We start from the raw sequence: 12482 nt of genomic DNA, 5'->3' as shown, positions 1-12482 counted from the left end.
GAGTGTGGGGCACAGTCACAGCTCTGTTGCCCTCTCTTGGCCTGTTTCCCCCTCTCTAACATGAGGGCATTGGACCAAAGGAGCCCTGAGGTCTCTTTGTCCACCCTTAAATCTAGTACAGACCACCTGAGACAAGAAGCCCCCGGCCCCGGGGAGCAGTTCCTGCAGATTCCCTTCCTAGCCATCAGGCAAAGGCACAGGGACCCCGCTGGATACAGTGTGTGAGGCCTGGGGAGGCCCCCCTCTTAAGGGCCTTCCATTCTAATGAGGAGACAAGTACATGTGAGCTGTAAAAAGGGGATGGATACAAATCCATACGGAGTAGTGAAACACAAGGCACTCTGGGAGAAGGGACACAAGCAGGGAGGGGGAGGCATTCAGAGGGCTGCAGAAGCTTCCCCCAAGGGGGTCCCAAGGGTGGGGATTCCAGAAGGACTCATATTTGCAGTGGGCAGTTAAGTCCCTCCTTGTCCCAGGGATGTAATCTATATTGTTATTATTTTATTGCGGGGCGATGGGGGATAAGTGACTTGCCTAGGATCGCACAGCTAGTGTCAAGTGTCTGAGGCCAGATTTGAACTCAGGTCCTCCTGAGTCCAGGGCCGATGCTTTATCCACTGCGCTACCTAGCTGGCACCCACCCCTCCCCGTGATGTATTGTAGGTGCTGGGGCTGCAAGTCCCTGACACTCAGGGAGCTTACAGACTACCTAAAAGGTGTCCCATTCTGGACGCAGCATCCAGATGTGGTCTGACCAGCCCCACGCCATCTTCTCTGTCCCTTTGGCTTCTGTAGCAGGTGACACCAAGGTCATGTTTGCCTCCTGGGCTACTTCCCTCCTTCACTTTGAGTGCGCAGTCTGCTAACACTGTTGGCTGCTTATCCCACCCCCGGCCTTTACAGACATGGTGAACTTGGGTCCGCAGTGCCAGCTTGAGATCTTTGTGGAACATGATCTTTGTTAGATCTTGCCTTGCAGCTGGGTGTCATCCATTTGCTGCCTATGCTTTCTTTCACAGGTGTTTCTGATCAAAATGGGAACATGGAATAGATTAAAAGGACTGAGCCCTGTGGTACTAACCTACAGACTTTTCTTTAGCTTGACCATGATCCATTAATGAGCTCCCTCTGGAAATGGCTGGCCAGGAAACACCTGCTCTGCATGATGGGCTCTATTTTAATTTTTAATTTTTAATAGTATTTTAAAATAAATGTTGGAGAAGTTGTGGGAAAATTGGAACACTAATGCATTTTTGGTGGAGCTTTGAACTGATCCAGCCATTCTGGAGAGCAGTTTGGAACTATGCCCAAAGGGCTATAAAACTGTGCATACCCTTTGACCCAGCAATACCACTATTAGATCTTTTCCTCAGGGAGATCATGGAAAAGGTAAAAGGACCCACATGTACAAAAATATTTATAGCTGCTCTTTTTGTGGTGGCAAAGAATTGGAAATTGAGGGGTTACCCTGATATCAATTGGGGAATGGCTGAACAAGTTGTGGTATATGAATGTAATGAAATAGTATTGTGCTGTAAGAAACGATGAGCAGGCAGATTTCAGAGAAACCTGGAAGGACTTGCATGATCTGATGATGAGTGAGATGAGCAGAACCAGGAGAACATTGTACACAGTATCAACAACATTTTGTGTTGATCAACTGTGATAGACTTGATTCTTCTCAGCAATACAATGGTCCAGGATAGTTTCAAAGGACTCATGATGGAAAATGTTCTCCACATCCAGAAAAAAAAAAAAGAACTGTGGAATCTAGATGCAGATCGAACAGTACTATTTCTATTGTTTTTTGTTGTTGTTGTTTTTCTTTTTTGAGGTTTTTCCTTTTTGCTCTGATTCTTCTCTCATAACATGAATAATGTAGAAATATGTTTAATGTGATTGTACATATATAACCTATATCAGATTACTTGCTGTCTTGGGGAGGGAGGGAGAAAATTTGAAACTAGAAATCTTATAAAAACAAATGTTGAAAACTATCTATAAGTGTAACTGGAAAATAATAAAATATTTATATGGGGAAAAATTTTAATAGTATTTTCTCCAGTTATATATTAAAGATAATTTTCAGCATTAATTTTTACAAAATTTTAAGGTCCAAATTTTTCTCCCTCCCTTTCCTCCCCTCTTCCTAAAATGGTAAAGAATCTGATAGAGGTTATATATGTGTGATCATATAAAGCATATTTCTATATTAGTCACAGTTGTGAAAGAAGAAACAGACCCAAAGGAAAAAAAAAGTGGAAATAGTATACTTCAGTTTGCTTTCAGACTCCACAGTTCTTTCTCTGGGTGTGGAGAACATTTTCCATCATGAATCCTTTGGAATTTTCTTGGATCATTGCACTGCTGAGAAGAGTTAAGTCTATCACAGCTGATCATTGCACAATGTTGCTGTTACTGTGTACAATGTTCTTTTGGTTCTGAGTATTTCACTTTGTATCAGTTCATGTAAGTCTGTCCAAGTTTTTCTGAAATCTGCCTCCTCGGCACTTTTTGGGGGGCGGGGTGGGGCAATGAGGGTTAAGTGACTTGCCCAGGGTCACACAGCTAGCAAGTATCAAGGTCAGATTTGAACTCAGGTCCTCCTGAATCCAGGGCTGGGGCTTTATCCGCTGGGCCACCTAGCTGCCCCCATGCTTGTCACTTCTTACTGCACAATAGTATTCCATTAGATAGATGTGAGGGGTATTAGTGACGGACTCTTCCACTCATCTTGCTGGAATCCAAATACATATTCTGCAAGTGCTGTTCCCTTGTAAAAAGGAATTCGATGGGTCCTGCACGACCTGTTAATGCCCCGTGCTAGTTCACACGAGTCCCTCTTCCCTTTCACAAAGCTCCCTCTTAACATGGTTTCAAATGTTCTGAAGGAATTGGCATCAGGTCGCCTACCTTGTCGTTCTCAGGATCGGGCTTTGTGCCTGTTTCTGGTGCCACGGCCCTCTTCGTTGGGCCTTGGCTCTCTTCTCCGTTTCCTCCCAAGGTCAGAGGGTGTGGGTGAGCTCCCTGGGCAGCCTCCATGGTCTCTCGTAGGCTCTCAGAACTAGAGCCGGGTTTGAACCTGGGCCTTTTGACATGGGAGCCGCTTTGTTGGCCTGCTGCTTCCCATTCCTCGAGATGGACTCTCCCAGTGTCAAGGGCGTGTGTTTGCTTACGTCGGGCCTTCTCCCCCTCATCTCTCACAATCTCCTTCCTCTCAAGGCTGTAGGCCATCAGCAAGCATTTATTAAGTGCCTGCTGTGTGCCAGCTAAAGGCCTTCCGGTGGCGAGGAGTGGCCTAATGCCTGGTCCCTGGGTGGGCAGAGGGAGCTGTTGGAGGAGGGGAGGCGTCTGGTAAGGATGACCCCCTTCCCCCGGGTCACTTCCCCCACCCTCCCCCGGCTGCCCCTTCCTTTGCCTGTCAGTGAGCAGTATGGCCCCTGTCAATATTAGGGGGAATAGCAACCCAGAGAGGGAAAAGAAGGAGGAGGAGGAGGGATAAGTGTTACATGCCTGCTGTCTGCCAGGCACTGGGCCAGGTGCTTTACAATTATTATCTGACTGGGTCTTCACTACCACCCTAGGAGCTAGGTGCTGTTATAATTCTCATTTGACAGTTGAGGAAACTGAGGCAAACAGGTTCAGTGACTTTCCCGGGGTCACCCAGCTAGTAAGTGTCTGAGGATAGATTTGAACTTGGGGCTTCCTGACTCCAGGCCCAGCACTCTCTCCACTATGGCGCCACCTAGCTGCCTGAGAAGAAAGACGTCCCTGGCCCAGATACCCCCTTGCTTTGGGCCCTGGCCTTGTGCTTTGGGGGAGGGAGGTGTCTGTCCGTCTGATGGGCCAGCTCAGTGCCACGCTCTCTTGCAGGGTCACAGTGAGTGCCCGCCACAACCTTCCTCGAGTCACCCTGAGGGGCATCTTCCAAGGCGCCAAGGTCCTCCGGGGCCCAGACTGGGAATGGGGCAATCAGGATGGTGAGTGGAAAGAGGGCAACGTGGGGCGGGCCTGGAATCCTGCTTGCCCTCCTAGAGTGACGTGTGTGCCCACACAGAGCCTGGCACTAGGCAGGCTGTGAGGAGAGCAGGTCCCCAGTGTCAGAGCTGGGCCCTGGGCACCTGAGAGGGAGGGAGGCTCGAGGAGCCGGAAGACGGAGGGATGGAGGAACAGCTGGCAGCGTCTTCCCAGGGGGCGAGGGGAAGCCAGGCCGTGTGATGGACATCCGTGGATGGGATGTGGAGACAGGCCGCAGCGTGGCAAGCGTGACCTGGGCCGACGGCACCACCAACGTCTATCGCGTGGGGCACAAGGGGAAGGTGGACCTCAAGTGTGTGGTGGAGGCGCCGGGAGGATTCTATTACAAAGAGCACCTCCCGAGGCTAGGTACGGTGGAGCACCACCCTCCTCCGTGCCCCTTTCCTTCAGAGTATCCCGGCGGCCCTGGGGCCCCAAGGTGGGCCACCACCTCGGTCTGGGATGGCTGGGGCCCTATTCATCTGCTTCATGGGTCTGAAGAGGTGGGGGAGGCTGCCCCGTGGAGGCCACACCTGCCCCCCCCCCCCATGTACTCACCTGGAGTGTCGTCTGCCCCAACTCCAGGCAAGCCTGCCGAGCTGCAGCGGAAGGCGAGCACCGAGAGCCCCCCCTTCCAGCACGGAGACAAGGTCAAGTGTCTGCTGGCCATGGACATTCTCCGGGAGATGCAGGAGGGCCATGGAGGCTGGAACCCCAAGATGGCCGAGGTGAGGCCTGGCATAGCCCCTGAGGGCGCTCCTGTCTAGGCTGGCGGGGGCGGGGGGCTGCCTGGGCAACCACTGAGGGGTGGGGGGTGGCAACACCCCCGTGCCCAGCAGCTGCTGAGGAAGTCGTTTCTCTGCCTCTGTCTCCCTCCCACGGCTGCAGTTCATTGGTCAGACAGGCACAGTCCACCGGATCACTGACCGTGGTGACGTGCGAGTACAGTTCAATAGTGACGCCCGCTGGACCTTCCACCCCGGCGCCCTGACCAAAGTGAGTGCTGGGGAGAGCAGGCACCAAGAGTGCCTGGCCACCGGCCATTTAGGGTAAAGATAAAGAAACTGAGGCCCAGGGAGGCGAGGGCCCCCAAAGCTAAGGCTGGGCCCCTCTGTGCCCTCCCCCAACTTCTGGCACCTCCCAGCCTGCCTCTGGCCCCATCCCAGCACCCCCCATTTTCTCCTGTAGCATAACACGTTTTGGGTCGGTGACGTGGTCCGGGTCATCGGTGATCTGGAAACAGTGAAGCGGCTGCAGGCCGGACACGGGGAGTGGACGGACGACATGGCTCTGGTGAGTGGCCCCTACCCCTTCACTGGCTGGGGGAAAGGGGTCCTTGCACCCAGGGGTGTGCTCTGCCATCTCTCCTGCCTCTAGAAGGAGCTGCAGGCCTCCACCCTCCCCCCCCACCCCAGGCCCGTCTGCTATGGCTGTCTAAGCAGGGCCTCATAGGCCGGCCACCCGTTTCTTTTTTTTTTTTTTTTGCGGGGCAATAGGGGTTAAGTGACTTGCCCAGGGTCACACAGCTAGTAAGTGTCAAGTGTCTGAGGTCGGATTTGAACTCAGGTACTCCTGAATCCAGGGCCGGTGCTTTATCCACTGCGCCACCTAGCCACCCCCTGGCCACCCATTTCTTAAGCTCCTGCCGTGTGCCTGTCCCTGCTCAGGGCCTGTCCAGTCCGATGGAGCCTCCTCCAGGAGTCTGGCCCTGTGTCTGCCTGCTGTCCGGCCCTCCTGCCGGGCCTTCTCCTCCCCGGCCTGTCTGATCCCCCCCCAGAACCACTCACATACAGTGTGGCTGCCCTGACTCCACCTTCCCTCTCACAGGCCCTGGGGCACATTGGGAAAGTGATGAAGGTTTTTGGGGATGGAGACTTGAGGGTATCTGTCGGAGGTCAGTCCTGGACTTTCAACCCCGCCTGCCTGACGGCGTACCACTCGGAGGCAGATGCCAACCTGAATGCTGCAGAGAGCGCCAAGGAGCCGAAGAGTAAGGAAGCGGCGGGCGCCTGTAGGCGAGGCCTCCCTCTGTGGGGGGCCGAGGCTGCTCCGGGCCGGGCCAGGAGCGAGCGTGGGTAGGATCTCCCCTCCTCCCTAGCTCCCTCAGGCGGGCAGAGGGTCGGCTGGGAGCTCCCCTGGACTCACTGAGGCCTTGGGCTCCCCCAGGCTCCCTGGGCGCTGTCCTGGAGAAGCTGCTCGCCCAGAAGAGTGACCCTGAGCAACCGGGGCGGCTGGTGACCGAGGTGGCTCATGGCAACGTCGCCAGGGTGCTGGAGCTGGTGAAGAGGCATCCAGACAAGGCAAGGGTGTGGCAGGCCCCCCCCTCCCCGCCCCAGGCCCTGCCCGGCCATGCTCACTAGGCCTTTTTGCTTGTGCCCTCGGAAGGCCTTGCCCCCACACCTGTCTTCGCCACCTCTGTCTCAGGTGCCTCAGGACTCCCTCATGGGGGGGGGGGAGGGGCTGTGTTTGCTCAGCTGCCATTCCTTCCTCTTTAATTTTTATTGTTTGTTACATGGCTGAGGAGGGATGGATTCAAAAGTGACACACATAGGGAAAAAGTGATAAAATTAGTCTGGCCCAGCCCCCTGGGGTGAAGGGCCTGGATGGTCATTGCCTGACCCCAGCTCATGCCCATCCTGCAGGTGGATGTCAGGAACCAGGGCCGCACGGCCCTCCAGGTGGCCGCCCACCTCGGCCAGGTGGAGCTGGTACGGTTGCTCCTCCAGGCCCACGCGGGCACAGATGTGCGGGACGATGAGGGGGATACCGCACTGCATTATGCGGCCTTTGGGTAAGGTGCCCAGGAGGGCAGTGGGTACACGGGCAGGCCTTCCCAGGGGGCACATGGTCCCTCAGGCCTGCCCCCCCCAGCAATGCTGCCCATGTCTCTTCTCATCCAGGAATCAGGCCGAAGTGGCTCGGGTGCTGCTGAGCCGGGGAGCAAATGCCAACTTGATCAATAATGCCAAGTGCACTGCCCTGCATGTGGCTGTCCGCAAGGGCTTCCGGGAGGTGGCACGTGTCCTGTGTGAGCAAGGCTGTGATGTCAATATTCCTGTACGTTGTGCCCTGATCTCCCCTGAGTTCTCCCAATCTCCCCCAATCCTCTTGATTCCCCTCTCCATTTCCCCTGATTCCCCTGATCTCCCCCAATCTCCTTCCTGATCTCCCCTGAGTCCCCCCAACCCCCCGATCTCCCCTGATCTCCCCCAATCTCCTTTCTCATCTCCCCTGCCCCCCCCACCTCTCCTGGCCCATCCACCCCTTCTCAGCCATGCTTGGTCACCCTGCATAACCCACTGAATCCACTGGCATTGATGTTGTATTTACAAGTTGGCAAATGGGTTCTCCCATGTGATCTCACTGCATCCTCACTAGAACCCCGTCCCCCACGGCCATGGCCTGGAGCATCTTCCCTCCTATAAGTCCTCACAGGACCTTGGGAAGGGGCTGCCCTGGGGGTGTGGACGGCCCCTGCAGCCTCACCCTGCACTCGGTGGGCATCCAGCCTGTGGGCACAGAGCCTGAGCCAAGTCATTGGCATTCCCATAGGACATGTGTGGAGACACTCCCTTGCACTGTGCCATCTCAGCAGATGCCAAGGGCATCATCGAGATCCTCACCGAGGTGCCCACCATTGACTTCACCGCCTCCAATTGCCAAGGCTTCAGCCTTCTCCACCATGCGGCACTCAAAGGCAGCGCGCTGTGAGTGGGGTCAGGCGGGGTCTGGGACCCATGATTGGGACCCAGGGCTGGACCAGAAGCAAGGCCCTGGCACCCAGTCCCCGGCCCCCTCGGAGGGCAGGCAGGGGCCTCATGTCCCTGCGGGGGGCAGAGCCGAGGTGCCCTAAGCGCTCCCACTCGGAGGTGTGGCTGGGGGAAGGCTCCCACCCCAGCAGCCTGAGGCCCAACTCCAGGGCAGCAGCCCAGGAGGCTCCCTTCCCCAGGAAGGAGCCGTGGCCCTGGGTCAGAGGAGCTGGGTTCAGATCCCACTTCTGACACCATCTGCTCGGGGACTTTGAGCAAGGGGCCTCGCCAGACCCTGAGATCTCTGCCCATGGCAGGCTCCTGCCCTCCCTCCCAGACCTCCACACAGCCAGTGCCCAGGGCCCCCACGAGCCCCTTTCCTCTTGGCAGAGCCGTCAGGAGAATCTTGGCCCGGGCCCGGCAGCTAGTAGACACCAAAAAGGATGATGGCTTCACGGCCCTCCACCTCGCCGCCCTCAATAACCACCGGGAGGTGGCCGAGATCCTCATCAAAGAGGTTGGGGCTGGTGGAGGGCAGGGCATGTGGGTGGGGGCAGGGATGGGGTCCTTGAGTGAGACTGAGGCCCAGCTGTGTGACCTGAGCAAGGCACTGTCCCTCTCTGGGCTTCTGTCCTTGTCTGTGAGACAAAGCCACGTTGGCAGCCTGAGTGCTCAAGAAGGCCTCCAGGGTGGGTGGGTAGCCCATTCCCTGGGAGGATTGGTCAGAGGAGTGGAGAACCACAGGTGGACAGGAGAGCCACCCGCTGGGGGGTGTAGCCTCTGGATGATGCCCCGGGGGGCCCGTGGGAGGCTATCCCAGCTGACCAGCCCAGGAGCCTCCTGCTCTGCTCCCCGGGGGGCCTGGCTCCTGAGCCTGACACCCAGGGGCCCCCTCTGCCTGCAGGGTCGCTGTGACGTGAACCTCCGCAACAATCGCCACCAGCTGCCGCTGCACCTGGCAGTGACCCAGGCCCACGTGGCGCTGCTGCTCCTGCTTGTGAGCGCCGGCAGTGATGTCAATGCCGAGGACGAGGCTGGGGACACTGCCATGCACATCGCCCTGGAGAAACACCAGCTGCTGGCCCCCCCGGCTGAGGCCACCGGTGCGGGGGAAGGGGCCTCACTCTTCTCCAGGGTAGGACATGGGGGTGGGCATCGGGAGGCTAACCCCGGACTGAGGGCCCTGGATGTGGCTGCTCTTCTATAAAGTGGGTGTATGCCAGTGACTTGATAGTCGCTTGGCCTCCGGAGGGCCCATGGTCCTACCGCCTCCAGGCCCTTCCCTGGCACACAGACTCCTGGAGCAGCAGGAGGTCCAGCAGCCAAGGCCTCCCCAGGCTGGGGGTGTGGTGCGGTGCGGCCCGGGGCTACAGAAGCAGCCTTTTTCCTTGTGCCAGCTGCTTTTCCCTTTCTTCCCCCACATAAAATTCCTGGCTCAGGAAAAGGCCCTGTATGTGAAGCTCAGGAAAGAGGCCTTCAGATGGGTAACAGGGCACCAGCCGCCCTCCGTGTCCCCCCTCTGGTCCTTGTGGCCAGCTCAGCCCCTTTTTGGGGCACTGCTGGGGGCTGTGCTGAAGCTGGGGCCGGGAGTTCCTGCCCGGGGGCCCCCACCTTGTCCAGGTCTGCATCTCCCTCCCACCTTGGACCCGGGGCACTGACCCCTAAGAACTATAGGCTCTGGGCTGGCATGCCCATGGGGAGCCTGTGGGCCTGCTCTCTGTGTTGGGTGCTCCTGCCCTGACTCTCACCCACACCTTCCTCCTGGGGGCATGGCTCTGGCCTAAACAGCTCCCTGGGGGCTACAGCCTGCTGTAGGCCTCATGGCCCCAGAGGGCCTCTCTGCTACCTCCCCCTTCCTCTCCCAGGTCTCCGGCTTCCTGGGCAGCACAGAGCTGACTGTGGGCATTGCCATTGCTTGCTTCCTGGCCCAAGAGGGTGCTGACGTGAACTATGCCAACCACCGGGGCAAGAGCCCCTTGGATGTGGTCACAGATGGACGGGTGGCCCAGGCCATTCGGGGCTTTGCTCAGAGATTCAGGTGGGACTGAGGTCAGAGTGGGGCAAGGGGTGTGTCCCTGCAGACCGAGAGCTTGTGATGGGGCGTTTGTGTGGAGGAGGGCCGGCCCGAGCCCTCACTGCCACAAGGCCAGTGACCCTTCTCTCTCTTTCCTCCTCAATCCTTGGGCAGGGAGCAGCAGGGCTCTCTGGGCAGCACAGGGAGGAGCTGTGGGCTTCGGAGGATGCACAGCACACCCAACACCATGACCAACCTGAGCGTGGGTGGGGCAGGCGGCGGCAGTGGTGGGCCAGGGGCCGGGCCCTCTGAGTGCCTCGTCTGCTCCGAACTGGCCCTGCTGGTGCTCTTCCTGCCCTGCCAGCACAGCATCGTGTGTGAAGGTGAGGTGGGGAGGGGCCAGGGAGGGGATGGGGGGTGTAGGGGAGACATGGGGGCTGCCCACCCTTGATTAGAGCCCCCTGGTCATTTGTGCTTGTCCTCAGAGTGTTCCCGCAGGATGAAGAAATGCATCCGCTGCCAAGTGACAATCAACAAGAAGCTTCGACAAGGTGGGGGGAGGCAGCAGGGGGGTGGAGGGAGGCCCCCCTTCTTAGCTCACCCTTGGTGGGGTGGGGTGAGGCTCCCCTGTGGTTGGGCGCTCGTATGGAGGACCATGTTCCCAGAGAGGAGGGGCCAAGACGCTCAGGGCCAGGCTGGAGAAGCCCTCTGACCTCCCCCTACTGTGTTGGGCCCCCAGACAGCAGCGAGGTGGAGAGCAGCCTGTCGGGGCTGGAGTGTGCAGGCCAGCGGCAGCTGATGGAGGAGCTGCAGAGCCGCTACCGGCAGATGGAGGAGCGCATGACCTGCCCCATCTGCATTGACAGCCACATCCGCCTGGTGTTCCAGTGCGGTCACGGCTCCTGCCTCGACTGCAGCTCAGCGCTCAGCGTCTGCCCCATCTGCCGCCAGGCCATCCGCGACCGCATCCAGATCTTTGTCTGAGCCTCACGAGGACACGGGCCTCTGCGGGATCCAGAAGGCCAGGGCACCCCCCTCCTGAGGCGGGCAGCCTGCCCGAGAGAGGCCTTTGATGCTCTGATGTGTCCGTGGGCCCTTCTCTTGCTGCCCAAGGAGGCCTAAGCCATGGGCAGGAAGGGGGCTGTGGGCCAAGCATCCAGGGATTTTGCACTTTAGGTGGTGGGGGAGGTGTGGGCTGGGTGGCACCTCCCCAGAACAGCAGCCTGGGGCACAGCCTCGTGGGCAGCTGAAGAGGGCACTGGGGTTACATGCTGCCTGCGGCCCCTGCAGGCACCCAGCACCCCACCGTGCTGACAAAGACTCCTCCTACTGCTGGCTTTGGGCAGGCTAGGACCCGGCCTAGAGGTGGCCAGGGCTTGGGCCTCAAAGTCTGGTGCCCCTGCCGGGACGGGCTCCTGCTGGCAGCCTGGGGGCCCAGGTGGATGGGGGGGGGCCTCTTCATGGTCACCATCTTCTCCAGTCTCTCACTGGCCAGTCCACCCCATGGGGCTTCAGGGACTTCCCCCATGGGAAGCCAAGCCGGCTGCTGTGTGTGCCCAGGGGACCCAGTGCTTCTCATCCTCTGCCCGTGAGCTCTGTGTGTGGCGTGCGTGTTGTGATTCCCCGCATCCCCCATCAGCTATCTGAACCCCCCAGCCCAGGCACCAGCTGTGCCCTGTTCTACAAGAGCCATCTTTCTAGTATCTGCCTTTGCAACCCCCAAACACACACACACACACACTCTCTCTCTCTCTCTCTCTCTCTCTCTCTCTCACACTCACACACACACACATACACACACACACACACACGTGTGCGCGCGCGCATTTTATAAAAGGAAAAATGAATTTGGTCCCTCCTGGTGTCTGCCTGTTCTTGGAGGGGGGATAGGGCAGATGGGGGGGGGGCTCGGGGTCCCTCTGGGTGGGGCAGGCCTCCTCGGCCTGTGCTGCACCCCAGGGATCAGGGCAGAGGCCCAGGCTCCCTGCCCGGAGCAGAGGGTGCCTCCCTCCCTTCCCCTGCTTTGTGCCTCAACCAGCATAGCCCTGTGGGCCTTGGCTCCCCCAGGGCCCATGTTGGGCTTGGCCGCTGACTTCGTTGGGAAAGCCTCCAGTTCCCTGGCCTCACTTGGCCCCACTGGAGTCAGCCAGCTCCCAGGCCCTAGCTCGCTCTCCAGAGAGGCCTCTGGGCTTCCCATTGCCCTCGCAGTGGGCGCCATTCAGGGGCCTGGGCCTCTGTGGAGCTCAGACCCATGGAGAATGCCCTGCTTTGTAGCAGGTGTGGGCTCCGTGCCCACCAGTCCCCTTGCTGGTCTCCTTCCTCCACTGTCCTTTCACTGAGTGCTGGTTAATTCTTCCTTTTGTCCTTCATCCATTGCACTCCCAGACAGATGAGTCTGACCCCTTCCTCTGGCCGTCTGTGCCCAGCCTCCCTCCCCTCGGACAAAACTCCCACTGCTCCCCAGCGGGGCCCTGCCTGTCCCTCTCTCTCTTTGCCTGAAATGTGGCTCTTGAGAGTGAAACGCCCAGGGCAGAAGCGAGCCTTGAATTCAAATCCGGCCCCAGGCTGTCTCCCTGCAGTCCCCATAGACATCTATGCAACCTCAAGGACTTTTCATTTCCTGGTTTGGATGTTATGAGTGTTTTATCTCACTTCCATAAGACAATTTATTGAGGAAATGGCTGTAATTGAAACCTGGCTCT

The 12482-nt window shown here is 58.2% G+C and overlaps 1 protein-coding gene across 2 annotated transcripts in view; it reads left to right on the top strand.

The window, feature by feature from the left end:
- MIB2 (MIB E3 ubiquitin protein ligase 2) overlaps nt 1-12482 on the top strand; it is a 54865-nt gene that overhangs the window by 32426 nt on the left and 9957 nt on the right. For both annotated transcript variants that reach the window (XM_043996414.1, XM_043996413.1), the window contains exons 5-20: nt 3874-3980; nt 4192-4386; nt 4603-4745; nt 4906-5013; nt 5206-5310; nt 5845-6007; nt 6184-6317; nt 6660-6808; nt 6918-7074; nt 7570-7724; nt 8157-8283; nt 8671-8901; nt 9632-9804; nt 9955-10163; nt 10266-10331; nt 10520-11591. In XM_043996414.1, coding sequence (XP_043852349.1) covers nt 3874-3980; nt 4192-4386; nt 4603-4745; nt 4906-5013; nt 5206-5310; nt 5845-6007; nt 6184-6317; nt 6660-6808; nt 6918-7074; nt 7570-7724; nt 8157-8283; nt 8671-8901; nt 9632-9804; nt 9955-10163; nt 10266-10331; nt 10520-10764 — 2467 coding nt within the window. In that variant the 3' untranslated portion in view covers nt 10765-11591. The remainder of the gene's footprint in view (nt 1-3873; nt 3981-4191; nt 4387-4602; nt 4746-4905; nt 5014-5205; nt 5311-5844; nt 6008-6183; nt 6318-6659; nt 6809-6917; nt 7075-7569; nt 7725-8156; nt 8284-8670; nt 8902-9631; nt 9805-9954; nt 10164-10265; nt 10332-10519; nt 11592-12482) is intronic.

Source organism: Dromiciops gliroides, chromosome 3 (assembly GCF_019393635.1).
Source record: "Dromiciops gliroides isolate mDroGli1 chromosome 3, mDroGli1.pri, whole genome shotgun sequence".
Lineage (NCBI taxonomy): Eukaryota > Metazoa > Chordata > Mammalia > Microbiotheria > Microbiotheriidae > Dromiciops > Dromiciops gliroides.
The sequence above is the reverse complement of the archived record's forward strand: the minus strand, read 5'-3'. Positions and strand labels throughout refer to the sequence as shown.